General features: G+C 47.2%; 3 protein-coding genes and 1 non-coding gene across 8 annotated transcripts in view; 2 read left to right on the plus strand and 2 right to left on the minus strand.

Annotated features, from left to right (window-relative positions):
• Positions 1–1,282: 1,282 nt before the first annotated feature.
• On the minus strand, positions 1,283–6,838 carry LOC115114948 (RNA-binding protein 26-like). The gene is made up of 7 exons (XM_065020529.1): positions 6,420–6,838; positions 5,980–6,098; positions 4,641–4,783; positions 4,280–4,368; positions 2,638–2,855; positions 2,176–2,442; positions 1,283–1,302 (listed from the first exon to the last, which is right to left on the minus strand). Exons 1-7 carry the CDS (start codon positions 6,476–6,478, stop codon positions 1,283–1,285), a joined length of 915 nt encoding a protein of 304 aa, XP_064876601.1. The 5' UTR covers positions 6,479–6,838.
• Positions 6,839–13,902: 7,064 nt separating this feature from the next.
• LOC135573154 (translationally-controlled tumor protein homolog) lies at positions 13,903–24,155 on the plus strand. Its single transcript, XM_065022102.1, has 6 exons — positions 13,903–14,020; positions 14,489–14,562; positions 14,804–14,991; positions 17,470–17,575; positions 19,382–19,498; positions 23,669–24,155. The coding sequence occupies exons 1-6, from the start codon at positions 13,993–13,995 to the stop codon at positions 23,669–23,671; spliced, it is 516 nt and encodes a 171-aa protein (XP_064878174.1). The 5' UTR covers positions 13,903–13,992; the 3' UTR covers positions 23,672–24,155.
• On the plus strand, positions 20,134–20,269 carry LOC135562612 (small nucleolar RNA SNORA31). Its single transcript, XR_010460055.1, has one exon. It is a non-coding gene; the product is annotated as a small nucleolar RNA SNORA31 (small nucleolar RNA).
• A 2,073-nt stretch (positions 24,156–26,228) lies between the features above and the next one.
• The window catches only part of LOC115115009 (general transcription factor IIF subunit 2-like), a 14,247-nt gene continuing 12,975 nt past the window's right edge, over positions 26,229–27,500 (minus strand). For 4 of the 5 annotated variants that reach the window (XM_065022108.1, XM_065022106.1, XM_065022107.1 and 1 more), the window contains one exon: positions 26,229–26,527. In XM_065022108.1, the coding sequence (XP_064878180.1) occupies positions 26,393–26,527 (135 nt within the window). In that variant the 3' untranslated portion in view covers positions 26,229–26,392. The remainder of the gene's footprint in view (positions 26,528–27,500) is intronic. The other variant, XR_010464623.1, reaches the window with a different exon arrangement.

Raw genomic sequence — 27,500 nt, forward strand, 5'->3', positions numbered from 1 at the left:
AAAACATGTCTCCTTCCCCTCTGAAAGACACACAGGTTGGAGCAGTAGATAACTGAAGGCCACATTGTACAGCAGTTAAGAGGAATAAATGCTTTGCTCAAGGGCACAACGGCAGGAGAATGCACCTAGTATGACACTTAAGACAACCCTCTTGGTTGTCAACTCACACACACAGCTCACACACACAGCTCACACACACACAGCTCACACACACACACAGCTCACACACACACACAGCTCACACACAGCTCACACACACAGCTCACACCGCTCACACACACAGCTCACACCGCTCACACACACACAGCTCACACACACACACAGCTCACACACACACACAGCTCACACACACACACAGCTCACACACACACACAGCTCACACACACACAGCTCACACACACACACAGCTCACACACACACACAGCTCACACACAGCTCACACACAGCTCACACACAGCTCACACACAGCTCACACACAGCTCACACACAGCTCACACACACATCCCTACCCGTTGCGAAGAGAGGAGCCGGGGGCTGGGGGATGGAGGGTCGTGTCCCTGTGGTTACAATAGTGGGAACAGAGTTGGCGATGGAGCTAGGAGGGGCATCCATCCCTGATGCCTGGTGAGGGGGACCTGGGGGCGGGGCACAGATTTAAATAAAACACTAGAATGGTTCCTGACCAAGATGGCCGCCATTAACACAACATTCTAGAACGATGCAAGTCTGACATCGACAACACTCTACGTGAATTATAGTCTCTGTGGAGATCTTTATAAGGTAAGGCAAACACCCGATTGGCTATGGTGAAAGCAGCTCACCCTATAGGGAAGAGGGTTCCATTTGGAATGAGAACACATGCGTCTCGAGCCACGGACTACGTTATGACAAACTGATCTGCTGAATTCCTACCTGGCGGCAGGCTGGGCGGCAAGCTGCCTGGCAGGGGCACAGGGGCGGAGGTTGGCGGGAGGCGGGGTCATCAGAGGGGAGGTCTGGTGGGAGCGGTAGGCCGGGAGGAGGCTGAGGCCCCGGGATAGGGGGAGGGGCTTGGAACATGTTAGGTAGGTGCGTCCTCCACCACCACTGGATCGATACCGTGGTCGAGCGGGCAAATGTTTTGACGCATACACAGAAGCCTTTCTCTGGAAGACAACACAATACGGTATAGTAACACAGCTAGAGGACAGAATATAGTAACACAGCTAGAGGACAGTTAGATACAGAAGGCCTTTCTCAGGAAGACAACACAATACGGTTTAGTAACACAGCTAGAGGACAGTTAGATACAGAAGCCTTTCTCTGGAAGACAACACAATACGGTTTAGTAACACAGCTAGAGGACAGTATATAGTAACACAGCTAGAGGACAGTTAGATACAGAAGGCCTTTCTCAGGAAGACAACACAATACGGTTTAGTAACACAGCTAGAGGACAGTATATAGTAACACAGCTAGAGGACAGTTAGATACAGAAGGCCTTTCTCTGGAAGACAACACAATACGGTATAGTAACACAATAACACAGCTAGAGGACAATACGGTATAGTAACACAGCTAGAGGACAGTTAGATACAGAAGCCTTTCTCAGGAAGACAACACAATACGGTTTAGTAACACAGCTAGAGGACAGAATATAGTAACACAGCTAGAGGACAGTTAGATACAGAAGGCCTTTCTCTGGAAGACAACACAATACGGTATAGTAACACAGCTAGAGGACAGTATATAGTAACACAGCTAGAGGACAGTTAGATACAGAAGGCCTTTCTCTGGAAGACAACACAATACGGTTTAGTAACACAGCTAGAGGACAGTATATAGTAACACAGCTAGAGGACAGTTAGATACAGAAGGCCTTTCTCAGGAAGACAACACAATACGGTTTAGTAACACAGCTAGAGGACAGTATATAGTAACACAGCTAGAGGACAGTTAGATACAGAAGGCCTTTCTCTGGAAGACAACACAATACGGTATAGTAACACAGCTAGAGGACAGTATATAGTAACACAGCTAGAGGACAGTTAGATACAGAAGACCTTTTCCAGGCCAGAAACAGACAGAAAGAAAACAAAATCACTCCAAACATTCTCCTTCTCGGTCATACTGATCCCAGGCCACTAACAAACAAACAAAAAACATCTCAGGCATGTCAACTTCCTTCCTGCTTACCGTCGTAGTCACGGCAACGTTTCCTCTGTGGCGGAAGGGGCCGGTCCAGTGACTGATCCGGGTGGAAGTCCGACCAGCTGTCCGTCACCGAGGCGATGCTGTTGCTGTGGTTACCTTGAGGGGCGATCACCGTGATGGTGCTGCTGAGGGTGGGCACGGGGAACGTGGCGGTTGCCGTGGGGATCGGCAGGAGGCCTTCACCAGCTCCAACCTCCGTCCCCCGGTCTCCTCGATCGGGCTCGTACTTTGACCTCCCAGCATCCCGCTCTGTGATCAGAAGGATAAGGGCAGGAAGCAGGAAACAGTCATGATATCTAGAGCAGGCGTAGAGCCGTTGGATGTGCATGCTAACAGCCAGACATACTGACTTTCAAAATGAATCAACCAATCATAGTCTTCCGTCTAAACCAGGAACATAAACCTGCACACAACCAGAGTTGTTCTGTCGGTCTCCCCTCTCACCTCTGCTCTTGGAGTGGCTCCTGCTGTGACTCCTGCTACTGCGGTCTCGGTCTCTCTCCCGGTCCCTGGCCCGGTCCTTGCTCCGGCTCCTACTGCGGCTGTAGCTACGGCCCCTCCTCCGGTTGTAACGGTCCCGGTACGAGTCCCGTCTCGGGGGGATGCGGTCATAATCATTACGTTTCCTGGTACGGTCGTCCCTTTTACGGTCATCCCCTCGTCTGACAAACGACAGAGAAGGGGAGGAGGGGGGGAAGACAGAGGAAGAGAGAGGGAGGAAAGAGGAGGGAGAGAGAGGAGGGGAAGACAGAGGAGGAAGAGAGAGCGGGGAAAGAGGAGGAAGAGAGAGGAGGAAGAGAGAGGAGGAAGAGAGGAGGAAGAGAGGAGGAAGAGAGAAAGAAGAAGAAGAGAGAGAGGGGAGAGAGGAGGAAGAGAGAGGAAGAAGAGGAGGAGGAGGGAGGGGAAGACAGAGGAGGAAGAGAGAGGGGGAAAGAGGAGGGAGAGAGAGGAGGAAAGAGAGGGGGAGAGAGGAGGGAGAGAGAAGAGGAAGAGAGAGAGAGCGGAGGAAGAGAGGAGGAAGAGAGAGGGGGGGGGGAAGATGAGGAAGAGAGAGGTAGGGGGAAAGAAGGGCAGAATAAAGTAATTTAGGAAACATCCCATTGAACAGAGACAGGAGCATTTATGGATCAGTCTCAAATAGCACCTTATACACTATATAGTGTACTACTATTGACCAGTAGAGTAATTTAATAGGGAACTATGTCCCTCACCTGTTGTCAATGGGGGGGCTGTAGTTCACACTGACCTGCTGTCTCTACTGTAGTTCACACTGACCTGCTGTCTCTACTGTAGTTCCCACTGACCTGCTGTCTCTACTGTAGTTCCCACTGACCTGCTGTCTACTGTAGTTCACACTGACCCGCTGTCTCTACTGTAGTTCACACTGACCCGCTGTCTCTACTGTAGTTCACACTGACCCGCTGTCTCTACTGTAGTTCACACTGACCCGCTGTCCCTGTAGTTCACACTGACCCGCTGTCTCCTGTAGTTCACACTGACCCGCTGTCTCTACTGTAGTTCACACTGACCCGCTGTCTCTACTGTAGTTCACACTGACCTGCTGTCTCTACTGTAGTTCACACTGACCTGCTGTCTCTACTGTAGTTCACACTGACCTGCTGTCTCTACTGTAGTTCACACTGACCTGCTGTCTCTACTGTAGTTCACACTGACCTGCTGTCTCTACTGTAGTTCACACTGACCCGCTGTCTCTACTGTAGTTCACACTGACCTGCTGTCTCTACTGTAGTTCACACTGACCTGCTGTCTCTACTGTAGTTCACACTGACCCGCTGTCTCTACTGTAGTTCACACTGACCTGCTGTCTCTACTGTCACTGACCTGCTGTCTCTACTGTAGTTCCCACTGACCTGCTGTCTCTACTGTAGTTCCCACTGACCTGCTGTCTCTACTGTAGTTCACACTGACCCGCTGTCTCTACTGTAGTTCACACTGACCTGCTGTCTCTACTGTAGTTCCCACTGACCTGCTGTCTCTACTGTAGTTCCCACTGACCTGCTGTCTCTACTGTAGTTCCCACTGACCTGCTGTCTCTACTGTAGTTCTGACCTGCTGTCTCACTGACCTGCTGTCTCTACTGTAGCGGGAGCTGGAAGGGGGACTGTAGTTCACTCTCCTGGAGAACTTCTTGTCCCGGTCCTCCTCACGACTTGGCTGGGAAACACAAGTTTGAACTAAGATCTTGAAAGTTTCACCAGATGAACTGCATTGATCTCATCCTGTTTACAAATAACCCCACTTCCTGATTACAAAGAATACTATTGGACAATAGACCTCTACTGTCAGACTGTGGTGTGTAACCTTCCATGCCAATTATGCGGAGGCACTAAAACTCTACCACAGCTGTTTCCTGTAGCATCACTGTTAAAGTAAACATTCCCCTTTTAAGTGTTGGTGCCTTTTTCAACCATGACTCAACCAGTCACCTCGTCTTTCCTCGGGTCGTCTTTGTCCGTCCTGGTCAGGTGTCCCTCCGCTTTGCCCACGGAACCTGGCTGATGGTCCTGCTGAGGTAGGTAGCTTTTGGAGTTGACGGCTTCGAAGAGTCTATCGACAAAAGTCTGCGTCTCTGGGAGAAGACGGGAATAGGGAACGAGGGGTGGGTGATGAGGGGAGGAGGACAAGGGCATGAATAGTGGGGCCGACACCGACACATTGCACATTAGGTAACTAATGAGTATCAGTCACTGTGTATAGTTCCAAATGGAACACTATTACCAATTTAGTGCACTACTTTAGACCAGGGCCCTATAGAACCCTATTCCCTATATAGTGCACTACTTTAGACCAGGGCCCTATAGAACCCTATTCCCTATATATAGTGCACTACTTTAGACCAGAGTCCTATAGAACCCTATTCCCTATATAGTGCAGTACTTTAGACCAGAGCCCTATAGAACCCTATTCCCTATATAGTGCACTACTTTAGACCAGAGTCATATAGAACCCTATTCCCTATATATAGTGCACTACTTTAGACCAGAGTCCTATAGAACCCTATTCCCTATATAGTGCACTACTTTAGACCAGGGCCCTATAGAACCCTATTCCCTATATATAGTGCACTACTTTAGACCAGGGCCCTATTGAACCCTATTCCCTATATATAGTGCACTACTTTAGACCAGGGCCCTATAGAACCCTATTCCCTATATAGTACACTACTTTAGACCAGGGCCCTATAGAACCCTATTCCCTATATATAGTGCACTACTTTAGACCAGGGCCCTATTGAACCCTATTCCCTATATATAGTGCACTACTTTAGACCAGGGCCCTATAGAACCCTATTCCCTATATAGTACACTACTTTAGACCAGGGCCCTATAGAACCCTATTCCCTATATAGTGCACTACTTTAGACCAGGGCCCTATAGAACCCTATTCCCTATATATAGTGCACTACTTAAGACCAGGGCCCTATTGAACCCTATTCCCTATATATAGTGCACTACTTTAGACCAGAGCCCTATAGAACCCTATTCCCTATATATAGTGCACTACTTTAGACCAGAGCCCTATAGAACCCTATTCCCTATATATAGTGCACTACTTTAGACCAGAGCCCTATAGAACCCTATTCCCTATATATAGTACACTACTTTAGACCAAAGTAACGCACTATAAAAAGAGAATAGGATTCAGTCACAGTCAGTCAAAAAGTACCTCTGATTTTCTTCGACTTTCGAGGCAGATGACGACAAACGTCACCACCACCACTTTGTTGTCACAACTATAAAAACGTGTTTTAATAAGTATCGTTACCTTTCTGTAGAAATACGTCCAACTGGTCGACACACAGGGCTTTGAGTTCCGTCTCGCTTTTGTCTTTCTTCACCAAGGCAACGACGTATTTAGCGAGGGCAGATGGATCTGCATCACAACTAGAACAGGGGAAAGTGTCAACAAACACACCGTTAGCCATGCTAACTCTAGCTATACAACAACAACAACAAATTAGCTAGAATATATATATATATCCTTACCATACCAAGAAGACCAATCGATTACAAGATAACAGACAATTTCTCAACTATAAAAACTACTATTTTGTTTTGAAATAACTAGCCACATGATATAAACATTAAACTAGCTAGTCAAGTTAGCATCCAAATGATACTAGCCTTGTCTTCAGTCATGTTGTTGCATCTTGATGCTGGCAAGCTAATGTTGCTAAACGTTAGCCATCTAAGTTAGCTACTTACATTGGTTCGAGGGTTTTAAAAAGCCACGTTTTCAATGAATCTAGGTTTTCAATAATCATTTTTTCAGACGCCGGTTAACTTCTCTTCCACTCGGTGGCCAGGGTTAATAATCCCTCGGTAATGTTTCTTAATGACAAAATACTGTATGTCCAAAGGCAAGAAGTCAACAAGCTAACATTAGCTGTTAGTTACCGCCTTCTCTCTCTTATTAAACCTGCATGGCTATTCAACACTGAAAAGACCAACGACTTGATTGAAAAGATAACTAGATTTTCTTGAGTGTGTTTCTTGCTTTTTAAATTCTTGCAAATACAAAGAGGACGGGGGAAGAGAATTTGTTCACTGTAAACTATTCCCTCAACTAGTTTGAATGTTCAGGCAGTGCAGGCCTTCCCTCATTGCAAATAAATGGAGAATATTTACTTCCGGGGAACTCTCGCTGGCAGATATCGCGAGAATTGATATGTCACGTTGTAACTTGGCGTATTTGGTATTTATTAGGATCCCCAAATAGCCGCTGCAAAAGCATCAACTACTCCTCCTGGGGTCCACACGAAACATGACATAATATATAGTACAGAACATTATTAGTCAAGGACTGAAATACATACATTTAAAATGTCACACACAGCCTCCATATCAGTACATACACACAATATCTAGGTCTTATACATAGTACAGTGCACATTACAATACAAGATATACAAAATGGCGGTGTCTCTTCACAGTCACCTTTGTGCAGTAAGGTGTTATTTTATGTTTTTTTTTAACTGGTTGTATTGCTTGGAGTGGCAGAGAGTTCCATGTAGTCATGTTACCTGGGCTACCAGAGAGTTCCATGTAGTCATGTTACCTGGGCTACCAGAGAGTTCCATGTAGTCACGTTACCTGGGTTACCAGAGAGTTCCATGTAGTCATGGCTCTATTTAATACTGTGTGTTTCCCAGCCTCTGTTCTGGACCTGGGGACTGTGAAGAGAACCTCTGGTTGCATGTCTTGTGTTGTATCAATGAGTGTCTGAACTGTGTTGTCAACTGCTTGAACAGACAGTTCGGTACCTTCAACACATCACACAAAGACCAATAGTGATGCAGTCAATCTCTCCACAACGTTTTTAGCCAGGAGAGACTGACATGCCTGTTACTGACACTTGCCTTCCATGTACATCTAAGTGTGACATGTGCTGCTTTGTTCCGGACCAACTGCAATTAACCTCCAGGTCCAGGTGTGACAAAACTAGGGCCTGTAGGACCGGTCTGGTGGAATGAGATGTCAAGAAGACAGAGCAACGGCCTAACATGGACAGACCTCTTCCCATTTTACCAACCATTGAATCTATGTGTTTTGGCCATGACAGCTTGGTATCTACGGGAACACCCAGCAGTTTCGTCACCTCAACTTGCTCAATAGCCACATTATTCTATAATAGATCTAAATGAGGTTTAGTGTTGAGCGAGGGATTTGTTCCAAAAATTATGCATATACTATAAATATATATATATCTGGCAGCAGCCTATTGCTAGTTACCCGTTCTAAAACTGACTGGAGCTCTATGTTAAGGTTGTCAGTTATTTATTTGAGTCGTCAGCGATATACTTCAACGAACAAGCCATCTACCTCAATGAACAAGCCATCTCCCTCAGTGAACAAGCCATCTTCCTCAATGAACAAGCCATCTACCTCAATGAACAAGCCATCTCCCTCAATGAACAAGCCATCTACCTCAATTTCCTCAATGAACAAGCCATCTACCTCAATGAACACGCCATCTACCTCAATGAACAAGCCATCTCCCTCAATGAACAAGCCATCTCCCTCAATGAACAAGCCATCTACCTCAATGAACAAGCCATCTCCCTCAATGAACAAGCCATCTCCCTCAACGAACACGCCATCTACCTCAATGAACAAGCCATCTACCTCAATGAACAAGACATCTACCTCAATGAACAAGACATCTCCCTCAATGAACACGCCATCTCCCTCAATGAACACGCCATCTACCTCAATGAACAAGCCATCTCCCTCAATGAACAAGCCATCTACCTCAATGAACAAGCCATCTACCTCAATTAACAAGACATCTACCTCAATGAACACGCCATCTCCCTCAATGAACAAGCCATCTACCTCAATGAACAAGCCATCTACCTCAATGAACACGCCATCTACCTCAATGAACACGCCATCTCCCTCAATGAACACGCATCTCCCTCAATGAACACGCCATCTACCTCAATGAAGACGCCATCTACCTCAATGAAGACGCCATCTACCTCAATAAACACGCCATCTACCTCAATAAACACGCCATCTACCTCAATGAACACGCCATCTACCTCAATGAACACGCCATCTACCTCAATGAACAAGCCATCTGCCTCAATCTCCTCAATGAACAAGCCATCTCCCTCAATGAACACGCCATCTCCCTCAATTAACAAGCCATCTACCTCAATGAACAAGCCATCTACCTCAATGAACAAGCCATCTCCCTCAATGAACAAGCCATCTACCTCAATGAACAAGCCATCTACCTCAATGAACAAGCCATCTCCCTCAATGAACAAGCCATCTCCCTCAATGAACAAGCCATCTCCCTCAATGAACAAGCCATCTGTCTCAATGAACAAGCCATCTGCCTCAATGAACAAGCCATCTGCCTCAATGAACAAGCCATCTGCCTCAATGAACAAGCCATCTGCCTCAATGAACAAGCCATATACCTCAATGAACAAGCCAACTACCTCAATGAACAAGCCATCTACCTCAATGAACAAGCCATCTACCTCAATGAACAAGCCATCTACCTCAATTTGGGGTCAATTTGGTGTCAGATTACGATCAATAATCAAGGATTTTAATACTTTTTGTTGGGGGGGGGGGGGGGGGGGAGGTAAAAACGGACCCTTTCTTTATATGAAGTAAAAAAAGGGGGAAACCCGGTGATCTCACGGCTACATGGGCAGGAAACCAGGTGATCACACGGCTACATGGACAGGAAACCAGGTGATCACAGGGCTACATGGACAGGAAACCAGGTGATCACAGGGCTACATGGGCAGGAAACCAGGTGATCACACGGCTACATGGGCAGGAAACCAGGTGATCACACGGCTACATGGGCAGGAAACCCGGTGATCACACGGCTACATGGGCAGGAAACCAGGTGATCACACGGCTACATGGACAGGAAACCAGGTGATCACACCGCTACATGGACAGGAAACCAGGTGATCACAGGGCTACATGGGCACAAGAAACACCCAAACAGTCCAGGCTGAACAGATGCTAATCACTAATCACTAATCACTTCAGATGCAGCGAGACAGAAGCATGCAGCCCACGTGAAGACTTCCCAGAATTCATGGCAAAATACGCCTTATTTACACCCCTGACACCTACGCCAAGTAAGAGCCCTCCTACCAAATACAGGGCTGCGTCGCATTGCTTTGCCGACCGCTGACATTCTCAAGGCTATCTTTAAGAAACTGGCCATCATTGAAAAGACAACAGAGACGACCACCATCTTTAAGAGACTGGCCATCATTGAAAAGACAACAGAGACGACCACCATCTTTAAGAGACTGGCCATCATTGAAAAGAACAGAGACGACCACCATCTTTAAGAAACTGGCCATCATTGAAAAGACAACAGAGACGACCACCATCTTTAAGAGACTGGCCATCATTGAAAAGACAACAGAGACGACCACCATCTTTAAGAAACTGGCCATCATTGAAAAGACAGACGACCACCATCTTTAAGAAACTGGCCATCATTGAAAAGACAACAGAGACGACCACCATCTTTAAGAGACTGGCCATCATTGATAAGACAACAGAGACGACCACCATCTTTAAGAAACTGGCCATCATTGATAAGACAACAGAGACGACCACCATCTTTAAGAAACTGGCCATCATTGAAAAGACAACAGAGACGACCACCATCTTTAAGAGACTGGCCATCATTGATAAGACAACAGAGACGACCACCATCTTTAAGAAACTGGCCATCATTGATAAGACAACAGAGACGACCACCAAATCAACGGAGTCTCTCTCAGCCAATGTGCAGCAGCTCCCTCAACCACGTGGTCCTACTCTTTGTAAAAGTCCAATCAAAACGATCAAAGGCACAAGGTGAGACCCAGATGCAGACACAGGAGGCAGATGGTTGGAGTCTTACAATGTTTATTCATCCAATAGGAGTAGGAGGAGGCAAGAGAACGGTCGTGGACAGACAAACAGGACAAAACCAGAGTCCAGGAGGTACAGAGTCGTCAGACAGGCAGAATGGTCAGGCAGGCAGAGTGGCAGACAGGCAGAGTGGTCAGGCAGGCAGAGTGGTCAGGTCAGGCAGGCAGAATGGTCAGGTCAGGCAGGCAGAGTGGTCAGGCAGGCAGAGTGGTCAGGCAGGCAGAGTGGTCAGACAGGCAGAGTGGTCAGGCAGGCAGAATGGTCAGACAGGCAGAATGGTAAGGCAGGCAGAATGGTCAGGCAGGCAGAATGGTCAGGCAGGCAGAATGGTCAGGCAGGCTCATGGTCAGGCAGGCAGAGTGGTCAGGCAGGCAGAGTGGTCAGGTCAGGCAGAGTGGTCAGACAGGCAGAGTGGTCAGACAGGCAGAGTGGTCAGACGGGCTCGTGGTCAGGCAGGCAGAATGGTCAGGCAGGCGGGTAGAGTCCAGAAACAGGCAAGGTTCAAAACCCGGGAGGACTAGAAAAAGGAGAAGGCAAAAAGCAGGAAAAATGCTGGTTCACTTGGAAACATACAAGACGAACAGAGAGACAGGAAATACAGGGATAAATACACAGAGAGACAGGAAACACAGGGATAAATACACAGAGAGACAGGAAACACAGGGATAAATACACAGAGAGACAGGAAACACAGGGATAAATACACAGAGAGACAGGAAACACAGGGATAAATACACAGAGAGACAGGAAACACAGGGATAAATACACTGGTACAGAGAGACAGGAAACACAGGGATAAATACACTGGCACAGAGAGACAGGAAACACAGGGATAAATACACTGGCACAGAGAGACAGGAAACACAGGGATAAATACACTGGTACAGAGAGACAGGAAACACAGGGATAAATACACAGAGAGACAGGAAACACAGGGATAAATACACAGAGAGACAGGAAACACAGGGATAAATACACTGGTAGAGAGAAAGACAGGGATAAAACACAGGGAGAAATCTAAATACACTGGTACAGAGACAGGAAACACAGGGATAAATACACTGGTACAGAGAGACAGGAAACACAGGGATAAATACACAGAGAGACAGGAAACATTTGGATAAATACACAGAGAGACAGGAAACACAGGGATAAATACACAGAGAGACAGGAAACACAGGGATAAATACACACAGAGAGACAGGAAACACAGGGATAAAAACTGGTACAGAGAGACAGGAAACACAGGGATAAATACACTGGTACAGAGAGACAGGAAACACAGGGATAAATACACTGGTACAGAGAGACAGGAAACACAGGGATAAATACACTGGTACAGAGAGACAGGAAACACAGGAATAAATACACTGGGACAGAGAGACAGGAAACACAGGGATAAATACACAGAGAGACAGGAAACACAGGGATAAATACACAGAGAGACAGGAAACACAGGGATAAATACACAGAGAGACAGGAAACACAGGGATAAATACACTGGTACAGAGAGACAGGAAACACAGGGATAAATACACTGGTACAGAGAGACAGGAAACACAGGGATAAATACACTGGCACAGAGAGACAGGAAACACAGGGATAAATACACTGGTACAGAGACAGGAAACACAGGGATAAATACACAGGTACAGAGACAGGAAACACAGGGATAAATACACAGAGAGACAGGAAACACAGGGATAAATACACTGGTACAGAGAGACAGGAAACACAGGGATAAATACACAGAGAGACAGGAAACACAGGGATAAATACACAGAGAGACAGGAAACACAGGGATAAATACACAGGTACAGAGAGACAGGAAACACAGGGATAAATTCACTGGTACAGAGAGACAGGAAACACAGGAATAAATACACTGGTACAGAGAGACAGGAAACACAGGGATAAATACACTGGCACAGAGAGACAGGAAACACAGGGATAAATACACTGGCACAGAGAGACAGGAAACACAGGGATAAATACACTGGTACAGAGAGACAGGAAACACAGGAATAAATACACTGGGACAGAGAGACAGGAAAGACAGGGATAAATACACTGGTACAGAGAGACAGGAAACACAGGGATAAATACACAGAGAGACAGGAAACACAGGGATAAATACACAGAGAGACAGGAAACACAGGGATAAATACACAGAGAGACAGGAAACACAGGGATAAATACACAGAGAGACAGGAAACACAGGGATAAATACACTGGCACAGAGAGACAGGAAACACAGGGATAAATACACTGGTACAGAGAGACAGGAAACACAGGGATAAATACACTGGTACAGAGAGACAGGAAACACAGGGATAAATACACTGGTCCAGAGAGACAGGAAACACAGGGATAAATACACTGGTACAGAGAGACAGGAAACACAGGGATAAATACACAGAGAGACAGGAAACACAGGGATAAATACACTGGGGAAAATAAGCGACACCTGGAGGGGGTGGAGCCAATCACAAGGACAGGTGAAACAGATCATGGCGTGACAGAAAACACTGAGTTAGATGAATTAATCTCGAGTCATAAAGTCGATTGTAATTGTTATATTTACCCCGTTTATATATCAACCAGGTTTGTGAAATGTGAAAACTGGTTTATCATATCGATCACAACTTCCTCTATTTCAGGTTGTCCAGGTGTTTCTCTGATGATGCTCCCCGGCAGCACCACAAACCTGACTGGGAGAGTACTGCAGGGTAGATTTTTTCTATGGTGTTATTGACTATACGTTTGTTTTATTCCATGTGTAACTCTGTGTCGTTGTTTTTGTCACACTGCTTTTGCTTTATCTTGACCAGGTCGCAGTTGTAAATGAGAACTTTTGTTCTCAACTGGCCTACCTGGTTAAATAAAGGTGAAATAAAAAGGGGTGGCCAACACAACGTCAACCCGCCAACTCCACACTGCTTAAAACCTGAGACAAAAAAACAAAGATACAAAAATAATAAAAATGATTTAATTTTTTATTTTACAGAATAAAGGGGGAAAAAAAATAAATAAAAGGAAATATAAAAAATAAAATTAACAAATGTTTAAAAAAACAATAAAATAATAAAGATAATAATAAATATTTTAAACAAACATATATATATATATATATATAATAAGACTAAATAAATAAAAAAGTGCAGGCTTTGGAGAACGCACCCGGAGAAGCGGCACCCCGCATCGTGACCTCAAGGGGGCGCCGGGGACCGGCGGTGACGTCACCAGCGCCCGCCGCTATCTAAGTTGGGGAACCGCTGTTTTCTGTCCTTTTTCTCCTTACGAGTCCTGAGACGGGTAGGGATCCAAAAACATCTTCCCGTGGAACGTCGCTTTTTACAAGCCAACAAAAATGATCATCTACAAGGACATCATCACCGGTAATCTAACGTTTATATTATCAATATTCTGTTATTATTTCTTTTATAAATATATATATATATATTTTGTGTTGGTCTGCATTTGTGTTTTTTTTTGGGGCCTACCGGAAGTCTCTACTGCCCTTTGTGCCAACGATGTGGAAATTACTTTAAAAATAACAAACTTAGTCGTAGTCCCTCCATGGTATTCTGTACCGGGATCGATCCAATTTGTACATTTTATATGTACTGTATAACGGAGTAAACCGATAGACTGTGTTTAGGCTTACCGGAGAGTTAGCATTTCCCTGCTAGTTAGCGAGGCCTACCGGCGTTTGGCTAACTAGGTAACAAGTTGTACTAAATGCCCTGTTTTTCTATCGTAAACAGCTGATTTTTAGTTAGACTACTAGTTGACACAATAGTTAACTATCTACCGTTTCAACTCTCACGTTTGGGTATACGTTGGTTAATAATGATGTATTTCAGGAGATGAGCTATTCACCGAGGTCTACAAAATCACGGAGGTCTGCGACGGTATGTTGTACGAGGTACAGGGAAAGGTACGTTAATCACGTCCACTAAGTTACATTAACTGTATTTGAAAAACGGTAATCTTCCTTAGCTTTTAGCATACTTGGCTAGCTATTCCATTTATTTCACTCACTTCAAAATACAGGAGGGTTATGATAACATAATTTCGGCTTTGGTAGACTGGATCTGCTAGTTAACTACGGTGACGTGTTGATACCGGTGTAACGTTTAGCCTGCTAGCCTAAAACCAGGATCTCCCCTCCCTGCCAGCTCACTTCCAGATCGGAGGACGTCGACGGTGCGTTAATCGGTGCCAACGCCTCTGCAGAGGGCGGCGATGAGGGTAGCGAAGCGTCCACAGTCAGTGGAGTCGACATTGTGCTCAACAGCAAACTGCAGGAGACCTCGGCCTACAACAAGAAGGCTTACCAGAGCTACATCAAGGGCTATATGAAGGCGTAAGTGTCTCTGGCATCTCATCTAGCACATGTTTTTTTCTTAATTAAACATTTCTTATTTACAACTACGGCCTATCGGGGGAACTGTGGGTTTAACTGCCTTGTTCAGGGGCAGAATGACATTTAAAAAACTATATTTTTTTACCTTGTCAACTCTGGGATTCGATCCAGAAACCTTTCACTTACTGGCCCAACGCCAGTAACAGGTTGAGAGTGATATTTAAATGGCAAATCAGACTCAACTGTCGATTAAAATGCATGTTGACAAGCCAACTTCTCTCCGGTGACACCCAGGGGTTTTGGTAACTGATACACACATGACATCATAAAAGTCCCTGGACTTTCTGCACGGCCTGCTATGACTCATCGGATTGTTCCATTATGGGTCTCAAATGGGTGTAAATACCTGTTAAACCACAGGGAGTCGACATGGTTCAGTCCAGTCTAAAGGGGTGTAAATACCTGTTAAACCACAGGGAGTCGACATGGTTCAGTCCAGTCTAAATACCTGTTAAACCACAGGGAGTCGACATGGTTCAGTCCAGTCTAAATACCTGTTAAACCACAGGGAGTCGACATGGTTCAGTCCAGTCTAAATACCTGTTAAACCACAGGGAGTCGACATGGTTCAGTCCAGTCTAAATAACTGTTAAACCACAGGGAGTCGACATGGTTCAGTCCAGTCTAAAGGGGTGTAAATACCTGTTAAACCACAGGGAGTCGACATGGTTCAGTCCAGTCTAAATACCTGTTAAACCACAGGGAGTCGACATGGTTCAGTCCAGTCTAAAGGGGTCTAAATACCTGTTAAACCACAGGGAGTCGACATGGTTCAGTCCAGTCTAAAGGGGTCTAAATACCTGTTAAACCACAGGGAGTCGACACGGTTCAGTCCAGTCTAAATACCTGTTAAACCACAGGGAGTCGACATGGTTCAGTCCAGTCTAAACACCTGTAAAACCACAGGGAGTCGACATGGTTCAGTCCAGTCTAAAGGGGGTGTAAATACCTGTTAAACCACAGGGAGTCGACATGGTTCAGTCCAGTCTAAATACCTGTTAAACCACAGGGAGTCGACATGGTTCAGTCCAGTCTAAATACCTGTTAAACCACAGGGAGTCGACATGGTTCAGTCCAGTCTAAAGGGGTGTAAATACCTGTTAAACCACAGGGAGTCGACATGGTTCAGTCCAGTCTAAATACCTGTTAAACCACAGGGAGTCGACATGGTTCAGTCCAGTCTAAACACCTGTAAAACCACAGGGAGTCGACATGGTTCAGTCCAGTCTAAAGGGGTGTAAATACCTGTTAAACCACAGGGAGTCGACATGGTTCAGTCCAGTCTAAATACCTGTTAAACCACAGGGAGTCGACATGGTTCAGTCCAGTCTAAATACCTGTTGAACCACAGGGAGTCGACATGGTTCAGTCCAGTCTAAATACCTGTTAAACCACAGGGAGTCGACATGGTTCAGTCCAGTCTAAATACCTGTTAAACCACAGGGAGTCAACATGGTTCAGTCCAGTCTAAAGGGGTGTAAATACCTCTTAAACCACAGGGAGTCGACATGGTTCAGTCCAGTCTAAACACCTGTAAAACCACAGGGAGTCGACATGGTTCAGTCCAGTCTAAATACCTGTTGAACCACAGGGAGTCGACATGGTTCAGTCCAGTCTAAAGGGGTGTAAATACCTCTTAAACCACAGGGAGTCGACATGGTTCAGTCCAGTCTAAATACCTGTTAAACCACAGGGAGTCGACATGGTTCAGTCCCGTCTAAATACCTGTTAAACCACAGGGAGTCGACATGGTTCAGTCCAGTCTAAATACCTGTTAAACCACAGGGAGTCGACATGGTTCAGTCCAGTCTAAATACCTGTTAAACCACAGGGAGTCGACATGGTTCAGTCCAGTCTAAATACCTGTTGAACCACAGGGAGTCGACATGGTTCAGTCTAAAGGGGTGTAAATACCAGTTGAACCACAGGGAGTCGACATGGTTCAGTCCAGTATAAATACCTGTTAAACCACAGGGAGTCGACATGGTTCAGTCCAGTCTAAATACCTGTTAAACCACAGGGAGTCAACATGGTTCAGTCCCGTCTAAATACCTGTTAAACCACAGGGAGTCGACATGGTTCAGTCCAGTCTAAATACCTGTTAAACCACAGGGAGTCGACATGGTTCAGTCCAGTATAAATACCTGTTAAACCACAGGGAGTCGACATGGTTCAGTCCAGTATAAATACCTGTTAAACCACAGGGAGTCGACATGGTTCAGTCCAGTATAAATACCTGTTAAACCACAGGGAGTCGACATGGTTCAGTCCAGTATAAATACCTGTTAAACCACAGGGAGTCGACATGGTTCAGTCCAGCCTAAACACCTGTAGGTAAAGGGTTGTCCTGTAGGGAGTGTAGGTACAGGCAGCCTGATGGGGAATGTTGTGAATGTTACAGTTGTCCCCCCCCCCCAGGGTCAAGGCCAAGCTGGAGGAGCAGGGATCTAAGAGGGTACAGGCCTTCATGGCAGGTGCTCCAGCAGCTGTTAAGATGATCCTGGGGAACCTCGATAAATACCAGGTGAGAGAATCCACCCCCCCCCTACCGCATGTCCGGGTCCCAAATGGGCCCCCCTTTTCCCCTCTCCAATGTCCATATATAGTGCACTATAATTGGGGGGAGGGGGGGCATTTGGGATGTACCCAACGGCTGGTGCTGTGTGGAAATGGACACGTACGTTATGAACACACTGTTTTATATTGGATGGATGAGGGCTGGTTAAAATGGACACACTGTTTTATATTGGATGGATGAGGGCCGGTTAAAATGGACACACTGTTTTATATTGGATGGATGAGGGCTGGTTATAATGGACACACTGTTTTATATTGGATGGATGAGGGCTGGTTAAAATGGACACATTGTTTTATATTGGATGGATGAGGGCTGGTTATAATGGACACACTGTTTTATATTGGATGGATGAGGGCTGGTTAAAATGGACACATTGTTTTATATTGGATGGATGAGGGCTGGTTATAATGGACACACTGTTTTATATTGGATGGATGAGGGCTGGTTATAATGGACACACTGTTTTATATTGGATGGATGAGGGCTGGTTAAAATGGACACACTGTTTTATATTGGATGGATGAGGGCCGGTTAAAATGGACACACTGTTTTATATTGGATGGATGAGGGCTGGTTATAATGGACACACTGTTTTATATTGGATGGATGAGGGCTGGTTATAATGGACACTGTTTTATATTGGATGGATGAGGGCTGGTTATAATGGACACACTGTTTTATATTGGATGGATGAGGGCTGGTTATAATGGACACTGTTTTATATTGGATGGATGAGGGCTGGTTATAATGGACACACTGTTTTATATTGGATGGATGAGGGCTGGTTATAATGGACACTGTTTTATATTGGATGGATGAGGGCTGGTTAAAATGGACACACTGTTTTATATTGGATGGATGAGGGCTGGTTAAAATGGACACACTGTTTTATATTGGATGGATGAGGGCTGGTTAAAATGGACACACTGTTTTATATTGGATGGATGAGGGCTGGTTATAATGGACACACTGTTTTATATTGGATGGATGAGGGCTGGTTATAATGGACACTGTTTTATATTGGATGGATGAGGGCTGGTTATAATGGACACACTGTTTTATATTGGATGGATGAGGGCTGGTTATAATGGACACTGTTTTATATTGGATGGATGAGGGCTGGTTAAAATGGACACACTGTTTTATATTGGATGGATGAGGGCTGGTTAAAATGGACACACTGTTTTATATTGGATGGATGAGGGCTGGTTAAAATGGACACACTGTTTTATATTGGATGGATGAGGGCTGGTTAAAATGGACACACTGTTTTATATTGGATGGATGAGGGCCGGTTAAAATGGACACACTGTTTTATATTGGATGGATGAGGGCCGGTTAAAATGGACACTGTTTTATATTGGATGGATGAGGGCTGGTTAAAATGGACACACTGTTTTATATTGGATGGATGAGGGCTGGTTAAAATGGACACACTGTTTTATATTGGATGGATGAGGGCCGGTTAAAATGGACACACTGTTTTATATTGGATGGATGAGGGCCGGTTAAAATGGATGATCTCAGGACACCTTTTAGAGGCTGTGACCTATGACACTAACATCTGTATTTTACCGGAGTACGTTGTCAAGTCGCTGGCTTACACTTTGGCGTTCGTATCGGGTGAGACTGTGTGTGTGTGTGTGTGGTTTGTTCCAAAAGAAGGCATCTCTTCATCGTTGTATGAAACGATGACTGAACAGTGTCTCCTTGTACGTCCTGTTGATCACGTGACCTGCTCCTCTTCTTCAGTTCTTCACCGGTGAGTCCATGAACTGTGACGGCGCCATCGGCCTGCTAGACTACCGCGAGGACGGGGTCACGCCCTTCTTCGTTTTCTTCAAAGACGGCATCGAGATCGAGAAATACGTAAGTTACCGTGACGACGGAGGACGTCCAACTACCCGTGACCTCCCTCCCTTAAAGCTGAGTGTCAAGGCAACGTCCAACTACCCGTGACCTCCCCCCTCCCTCCCTTAAAGCTGAGTGTCAAGGCAACGTCCAACTACCCGTGACCCCCCCCCTCCCTCTGTGTTCCTGGTGCAGTAATGGTGGGTGAACATGCCACACCCTGTCCATCCCCTCTGACTGACGTGCCTGTTTCTGCGGGTGTCGGCCTGTTTCTGCGGGTGTCGGCCTGTTTCTGGTGTCGGCCTGTTTCTGCGGGTGTCGGCCTGTTTCTGCGGGTGTCGGCCTGTTTCTGCGGGTGTCGGCCTGTTGGCATAACTCCCAGTCACTAGGTAGGCCGAGCCAGAGTGTTTTAATGGGCCCTGGTCTAAAGTAGTGTACTATATAGGGTTCTGGTCTAAAGTAGTGCACTATATAGGGTTCTGGTCTAAAGTAGTGTACTATACAGGGAATGGGGTTCTATAGGGTCCTGGTCTAAAGTAGTGTACTATACAGGGAATAGGGTTCTATAGGACCCTGGTCTAAAGTAGTGTACTATATAGGGAATGGGGTTCTATTTAAGATACCAGGCACACGACACTCTGAATACTAAGCCCATGCATTCATCTGATAGACCTGAAGTTCCTCACCGTGACTTCTGGGTTTGCAATTGGATGCTAAATGAAATATTCCCTTAACTTTCCCCGACTGCCTGACTGAGTGGCTGTACGGATAGAGAAGAGGAACACATGGTGGTACTGCCTGACTGAGTGGCTGTATGGATAGAGAAGAGGAGGTGGTACTGCCTGACTGAGTGGCTGTATGGATAGAGAAGAGGAGGTGGTACTGCCTGACTGAGTGGCTGTATGGATAGAGAAGAGGAACACATGGTGGTACTGCCTGACTGAGTGGCTGTATGGATAGAGAAGAGGAGGTGGTACTGCCTGACTGAGTGGCTGTATGGATAGAGAAGAGGAGGTGGTACTGCCTGACTGAGTGGCTGTACGGATAGAGAAGAGGAGGTGGTACTGCCTGACTGAGTGGCTGTATGGATAGAGGAGAGGAACACATGGTGGTACTGCCTGACTGAGTGGCTGTATGGATAGAGAAGAGGAGGTGGTACTGCCTGACTGAGTGGCTGTATGGATAGAGAAGAGGAGGTGGTACTGCCTGACTGAGTGGCTGTATGGAGAGAGAAGAGGAACACATGGTGGTACTGCCTGACTGAGTGGCTGTACGGATAGAGGAGAGGAACACATGGTGGTACTGCCTGACTGAGTGGCTGTATGGATAGAGAAGAGGAGGTGGTACTGCCTGACTGAGTGGCTGTATGGATAGAGAAGAGGAACACATGGTGGTACTGCCTGACTGAGTGGCTGTATGGATAGAGAAGAGGAACACATGGTGGTACTGCCTGACTGAGTGGCTGTACGGATAGAGAAGAGGAGGTGGTACTGCCTGACTGAGTGGCTGTATGGATAGAGAAGAGGAACACATGGTGGTACTGCCTGACTGAGTGGCTGTATGGATAGAGAAGAGGAGGTGGTACTGCCTGACTGAGTGGCTGTATGGATAGAGAAGAGGAGGTGGTACTGCCTGACTGAGTGGCTGTATGGATAGAGAAGAGGAGGTGGTACTGCCTGACTGAGTGGCTGTATGGATAGAGGAGAGGAGGTGGTACTGCCTGACTGAGTGGCTGTATGGATAGAGAAGAGGATGGTGGTACTGCCTGACTGAGTGGCTGTATGGATAGAGAAGAGGAGGTGGTACTGCCTGACTGAGTGGCTGTACGGATAGAGAAGAGGAGGTGGTACTGCCTGACTGAGTGGCTGTATGGATAGAGAAGAGGAGGTGGTACTGCCTGACTGAGTGGCTGTATGGATAGAGAAGAGGAACACATGGTGGTACTGCCTGACTGAGTGGCTGTATGGATAGAGAAGAGGAACACATGGTGGTACTGCCTGACTGAGTGGCTGTACGGATAGAGAAGAGGAGGTGGTACTGCCTGACTGAGTGGCTGTAGTGGATAGAGAAGAGGAGGTGGTACTGCCTGACTGAGTGGCTGTACGGATAGAGAAGAGGAGGTGGTACTGCCTGACTGAGTGGCTGTACGGATAGAGAAGAGGAGGTGGTACTGAGTGGCTGTACGGATAGAGAAGAGGAACACATGGTGGTACTGCCTGACTGAGTGGCTGTACGGATAGAGAAGAGGAGGTGGTACTGCCTGACTGAGTGGCTGTATGGATAGAGAAGAGGAGGTGGTACTGCCTGGCTGAGTGGCTGTATGGATAGAGAAGAGGAGGTGGTACTGCCTGACTGAGTGGCTGTATGGATAGAGAAGAGGAACACATGGTGGTACTGCCTGACTGAGTGGCTGTATGGATAGAGAAGAGGAGGTGGTACTGCCTGACTGAGTGGCTGTATGGATAGAGAAGAGGAACACATGGTGGTACTGCCTGACTGAGTGGCTGTATGGATAGAGAAGAGGAACACATGGTGTTACCCAGAGGTGGTACTGAGTGGCTGACTCAAGAGCCTTTGATTAGGGTGTTGTCCAAATGGCACCCCTATTCACTGTCTAGTTCACTACTTTTGACTAGTGACCAATCAGACACACCTAATACCTCTATCCATCTCCACGTGGGTAGTAGTCTCTCCTCTGTCTGTCCATCTCCACGTGGGTAATAGTCTCTCCTCTGTCCATCTCCACGTGGGTAGTAGTCTCTCCTCTGTCCATCTCCACGTGGGTAGTAGTCTCTCCTCTGTCCATCTCCACGTGGGTAGTAGTCTCTCCTCTCTCTGTCCATCTCCACGTGGGTAATAGTCTCTCCTGTCCATCTCCACGTGGGTAATAGTCTCCTCTGTCCATCTCCACGTGGGTAATAGTCTCTGTCCATCTCCACGTGGGTAATAGTCTCTCCTCTGTCCATCTCCACGTGGGTAATCTCCTCTGTTTCTCTCCTCTGTCCATCTCCACGTGGGTAATAGTCTCTCCTCTGTCCATCTCCACGTGGGTAATAGTCTCTCCTCTGTCCATCTCCACGTGGGTAATAGTCTCCTCTGTTCTCCCTCTCCTCTGTCCATCTCCACGTGGGTAATAGTCTCTCCTCTGTCCATCTCATCTCTCACGTGGGTATTAGTCTCCTCTGTCCATCTCCACGTGGGTAATAGTGTCTCCTCTGTCCATCTCCACGTGGGTAATAGTCTCTCCTCTGTCCATCTCCACGTGGGTAGTAGTCTCTCCTCTGTCCATCTCCACGTGGGTAATAGTCTCCTCTGTCTCCTCTGTCCATCTCCACGTGGGTACTAGTCTCTCCTCTGTCCATCTCCACGTGGGTAATAGTCTCCTCTGTCCTTCTCCACGTGGGTAATAGTCTCCTCTGTCCATCTCCACGTGGGTAATAGTCTCCTCTGTCCATCTCCACGTGGGTAATAGTCTCCTCTGTCCATCTCCACGTGGGTAATAGTCTCCTCTGTCCATCTCCACGTGGGTACTAGTCTCTCCTCTGTCCATCTCCACGTGGGTAATAGTCTCCTCTGTCCATCTCCACGTGGGTAATAGTCTCCTCTGTCTCCTCTGTCCATCTCCACGTGGGTACTAGTCTCTCCTCTGTCCATCTCCACGTGGGTAATAGTCTCCTGTCTCCTCTGTCCATCTCCACGTGGGTACTAGTCTCCTCTGTCCATCTCCACGTGGGTAATAGTCTCTGTCTCCTCTGTCCATCTCCACGTGGGTAATAGTCTCTCTCCTCTGTCCATCTCCACGTGGGTAATAGTCTCTGTCCATCTCCACGTGGGTAATAGTCTCTCCTCTGTCCATCTCCACGTGGGTAATAGTGTCTCCTCTGTCCGTCTCCACGTGGGTAATAGTCTCTCCTCTGTCCATCTCCACGTGGGTAATAGTCTCTCCATCTCCACGTGGGTAATAGTGTCTCCTCTGTCCATCTCCACGTGGGTAATAGTGTCTCCTCTGTCCATCTCCACGTGGGTAATAGTCTCTCCTCTGTCCATCTCCACGTGGGTAATAGTCTCTCCTCTGTCCATCTCCACGTGGGTAATAGTCTCTCCTCTGTCCATCTCCACGTGGGTAATAGTCTCTCCTCTGTCCATCTCCACGTGGGTAATAGTCTCTCCTCTGTCTCCTCTCTGCAGTAAACCATCCGGACGTCTAACAGAAGTGCCTGGACCGGAGGGAGCGTGTCTGCTTGTTACCATAGCTACCACCGCCCCCTGATCATGGACAGACTGACCCTGCCCTGCCTGCTTGTTACCGTAGCGACCGCCGCCCCCTGATCATGGACAGACTGCCTGTATCCCTCCCAACACCTGGAACAGACTTGTCTTTCTTTTAATCCCAAGTTTTTTTTTATTTTTTGGGGGGGGCCCCAACCTTCTCTTCGCCCCCCACATCTGACCTCCCGGGGGGGAGACGCCAGGCCCTGTTTCTAAACGGACGGTCGTCGGTCAGGACCGTCCCCCCGCCCCCCCACCACCGTGGATGGAACCATGCCGGTTAGGCTGCGGCGACTCCCATCAGATGTCCAGCTACATTAAGCTCCCACCTTGCTCTCTCACACAACTGTAAAGGACTCATTGACACTATGTTGTGAAATAAACGGGCCTATTGGCCGAAATACAACCGTCCTCTGTGCCGTCTGCGTTCACTCTGATACAGTACCCCCCTGTTTCCGCTCGGGGGAACCACCAGACGTCTCACGTAGCTGTTGCCCTGAACCAGAACGCACGATTCCATTGGTCCACTTATCAAGCCCGTGTCTCATTGGATCCGGTGGGCCAACAACAAATGTGTGACATGTCTGCTGGTCCCTGGGCAGAGGGTCAGGAAACCCTGTTCTGATGGGTCCATACTGTGTTAACATTGGGTTCTGGTCTCTGGGCAGAGGGTCAGGAAACCCTGTTCTGATGGGTCCATACTGTTGATTAACATTGGGTTCTGGTCCCTGGGCAGAGGGTCAGGAAACCCTGTTCTGATGGGTCCATACTGTTGGTTAACATTGGGTTCTGGTCCCTGGGCAGAGGGTCAGGAAACCCTGTTCTGATGGGTCCATACTGTGTTAACATTGGGTTCTGGTCCCTGGGCAGAGGGTCAGGAAACCCTGTTCTGATGGGATCTGGTCCCTGGGCAGAGGGTCAGGAAACCCTGTTCTGATGGGTCCATACTGTTGGTTAACATTGGGTTCTGGTCCCTGTTCTGATGGGGATCTTTTGGGTCCATACTGTGTTGGTTAACATTGGGTTCTGGTCCCTGTTCTGATGGGTCCATACGGTGTTCGGCATGGCGGCCGACTTTAAAGGCGAGTCAACTGACTGATCATCTTGCATTGTGTGTGTATATATCTGCACAACAGTCCAGTCATAATTTACCCATGATACATCAGTGTTGATGCTCTCAAACACGGCCGTTCCCTCTGGGTTCATCCAGACAGATATAAAGCCTCTAGTTTTAGAGGGAATCCCATCCTGAAGGCTGGTCTAGGATCAGTTTCCTTCTGGGCTGGGTTCATCCAGACAGATATGAATCCCATCCTGAAGGCTGGTCTAGGATCAGTTTCCCTCTGGGCTGGGTTCATCCAGACAGATATGAATCCCATCCTGAAGGCTGGTCTAGGATCAGTTTCCCTCTGGGCTGAAGTTTCCTCTGGGCTGGGTTCATCCAGACAGATATGAATCCCATCCTGAAGGCTGGTCTAGGATCAGTTTCCCTCTGGGTTCATCCAGACAGATATAAAGCCTCTAGATCAGGAACCTTTTAAAACATCTGACGAACATCTCAGGTAGAAGGAATCCCATCCTGTATTTATATCAATGATGACCTCCGGTTCTATTGGTGGTTTATCAGGAACCTGATCCTAGTCAGACACTTGATACAGATGACCTCTGGTTTATCAGGAACCTGATCCTAGGTCAGGACTCCCAGTCAGACACTTGATACAGATGACCTCTGGTTTATCAGGAACCTGATCCTAGGTCAGGACTCCCAGTTAGGCACTTGATACAGATGACCTCTGGTTTATCAGGAACCTGATCAGGACTCCCAGTTAGACACTTGATACAGATGACCTCTGGTTTATCAGGAACCTGATCCTAGATCAGGACTCCCAGTCAGACATGATACAGATGACCTCTGGTTTATCAGGAACCTGATCAGGACTCCCAGTCAGACACTTGATACAGATGACCTATTTCTGCTCAGGACCTTCCAGTTAATCTACTGCACACAGATTTGGAGAGATGTGATATGACTACAGTAACACCTCGTTTCTAGAGAAAAGTAGATTTTTTTACAGTACATTTTACACCTCACGTGTTTCAACTTGTACGGAGAGAGAAAAAAGTAGACCTTTTTTAAAAGATTTTTTTTACAAAAACATTTTTATTTCATTCCAAAAGTCGTTAAAATCACGTGTTTATAAACAAATGTAAATGTAAATGTATTGATCCTTGGTTGCCGTGTGTCTGTAAACCGATCACTTCCTGATCGTACGGATCGGTCAGATCCCACAAACACACAGGAATAAACATAGTGGCCCAGGTGAGATGAACCTAAAGCACCTCACTGTTCAGAATAGTAGGAATCCTCCGTCCCCAAAGTGGCACCCTATTCCCTAAATAGTGCACTATATAGGGAATAGGGTGTCACTTGACCGACATGAAGTATAGGACCGGGGTCCTAACTGGCCAACTCAACACATCAGATTCACAACTTTATTTCTCTGCGTCTATAAAAACCAAAACGACACTCTCTAGGGAGGGACCAGGCTAGTCGTCCTTCTCCTAGTGGTGGGGCTCCAGACCAGGCTAGTCGTCCTTCTCCTAGTGGTGAGCTCTCTAGGAGGCTGGAGGTCCCAGACCAGGCTAGTCGTCGGTCTCCTTCTCCTCCTCCTCTCCTCCCTGGTAGTGTCTGTACTCTGGCTTCAGCTCCCACGTGTTCTTGTGGGTTCCCTTCACGTTGTAGATGCCGATGTCACGCAGAATCTCTTTCAGGTAACTCTGAATGAAGGGGGGAGAGAGGGGAGGGAGAGGAGGGAGAGAGAGGGAGAGGACAGAGGGGGGAGGACAGAGGGGAGGGAGAGAGACAGGACAGAGGGGAGACAGAGGGGGAGGGAGAGAGACAGAGGGGAGGGGGAGGGAGAGAGACAGAGGGGAGGGAGAGAGACAGAGGGGAGGGAGAGAGACAGAGGGGAGGAGAGAGACAGAGGGAGGGACAGAGGGGAGGGAGAGAGACAGAGGGGAGGGAGAGAGACAGAGGGGAGGGAGAGAGACAGAGGGGAGGGAGGGAGAGGACAGAGGGGGAGGGGAGGGAGGGAGGGAGAGGACAGAGGGGGGGAGAGAGACAGACAGAGGACAGAGAGGGGAGGGAGGGAGAGAGAGAGACGGGAGGGAGGGAGGGAGAGACGGGAGGAGGGAGGGAGGGAGAGAGAGACGGGAGGGGGGGACAAGGGAGCGTTAAGAGGTGTTATTATTATAATACAGACTAATATCACACAGGAAAGAGTGTTGAGTTTCCAGTCTGGTCTTGAATTCCCTGTTTCATCTCTTATGTACAAAAGGAAATATTGTGTAAAGTATTACATCACTAACTTGACCAGATAAAAAACCACCTCAGACTGAAACACAAACCACCTCAGACGACCCGCTCATTAGACATCCGTCTCTACCTCAGACTGAAACATAAACCACCTCAGACTGAAACACAAACCACCTCAGACGACCCGCTCATTAGACATCCGTCTCTACCTCAGACTGAAACATAGACCACCTCAGACGACCAGCTCATTAGACATCCGTCTCTACCTCAGACTGAAACATAAACCACCTCAGACTGAAACATAAACCACCTCAGACTGAAACATAAACCACCTCAGACTGAAACATAAACCACCTCAGACGACCCGCTCATTAGACATCCGTCTCTACCTCAGACTGAAACATAAACCACCTCAGACTGAAACATAAACCACCT

Source organism: Oncorhynchus nerka, linkage group LG2, assembly GCF_034236695.1.
Source record: "Oncorhynchus nerka isolate Pitt River linkage group LG2, Oner_Uvic_2.0, whole genome shotgun sequence".
Classification (NCBI taxonomy): domain Eukaryota; kingdom Metazoa; phylum Chordata; class Actinopteri; order Salmoniformes; family Salmonidae; genus Oncorhynchus; species Oncorhynchus nerka.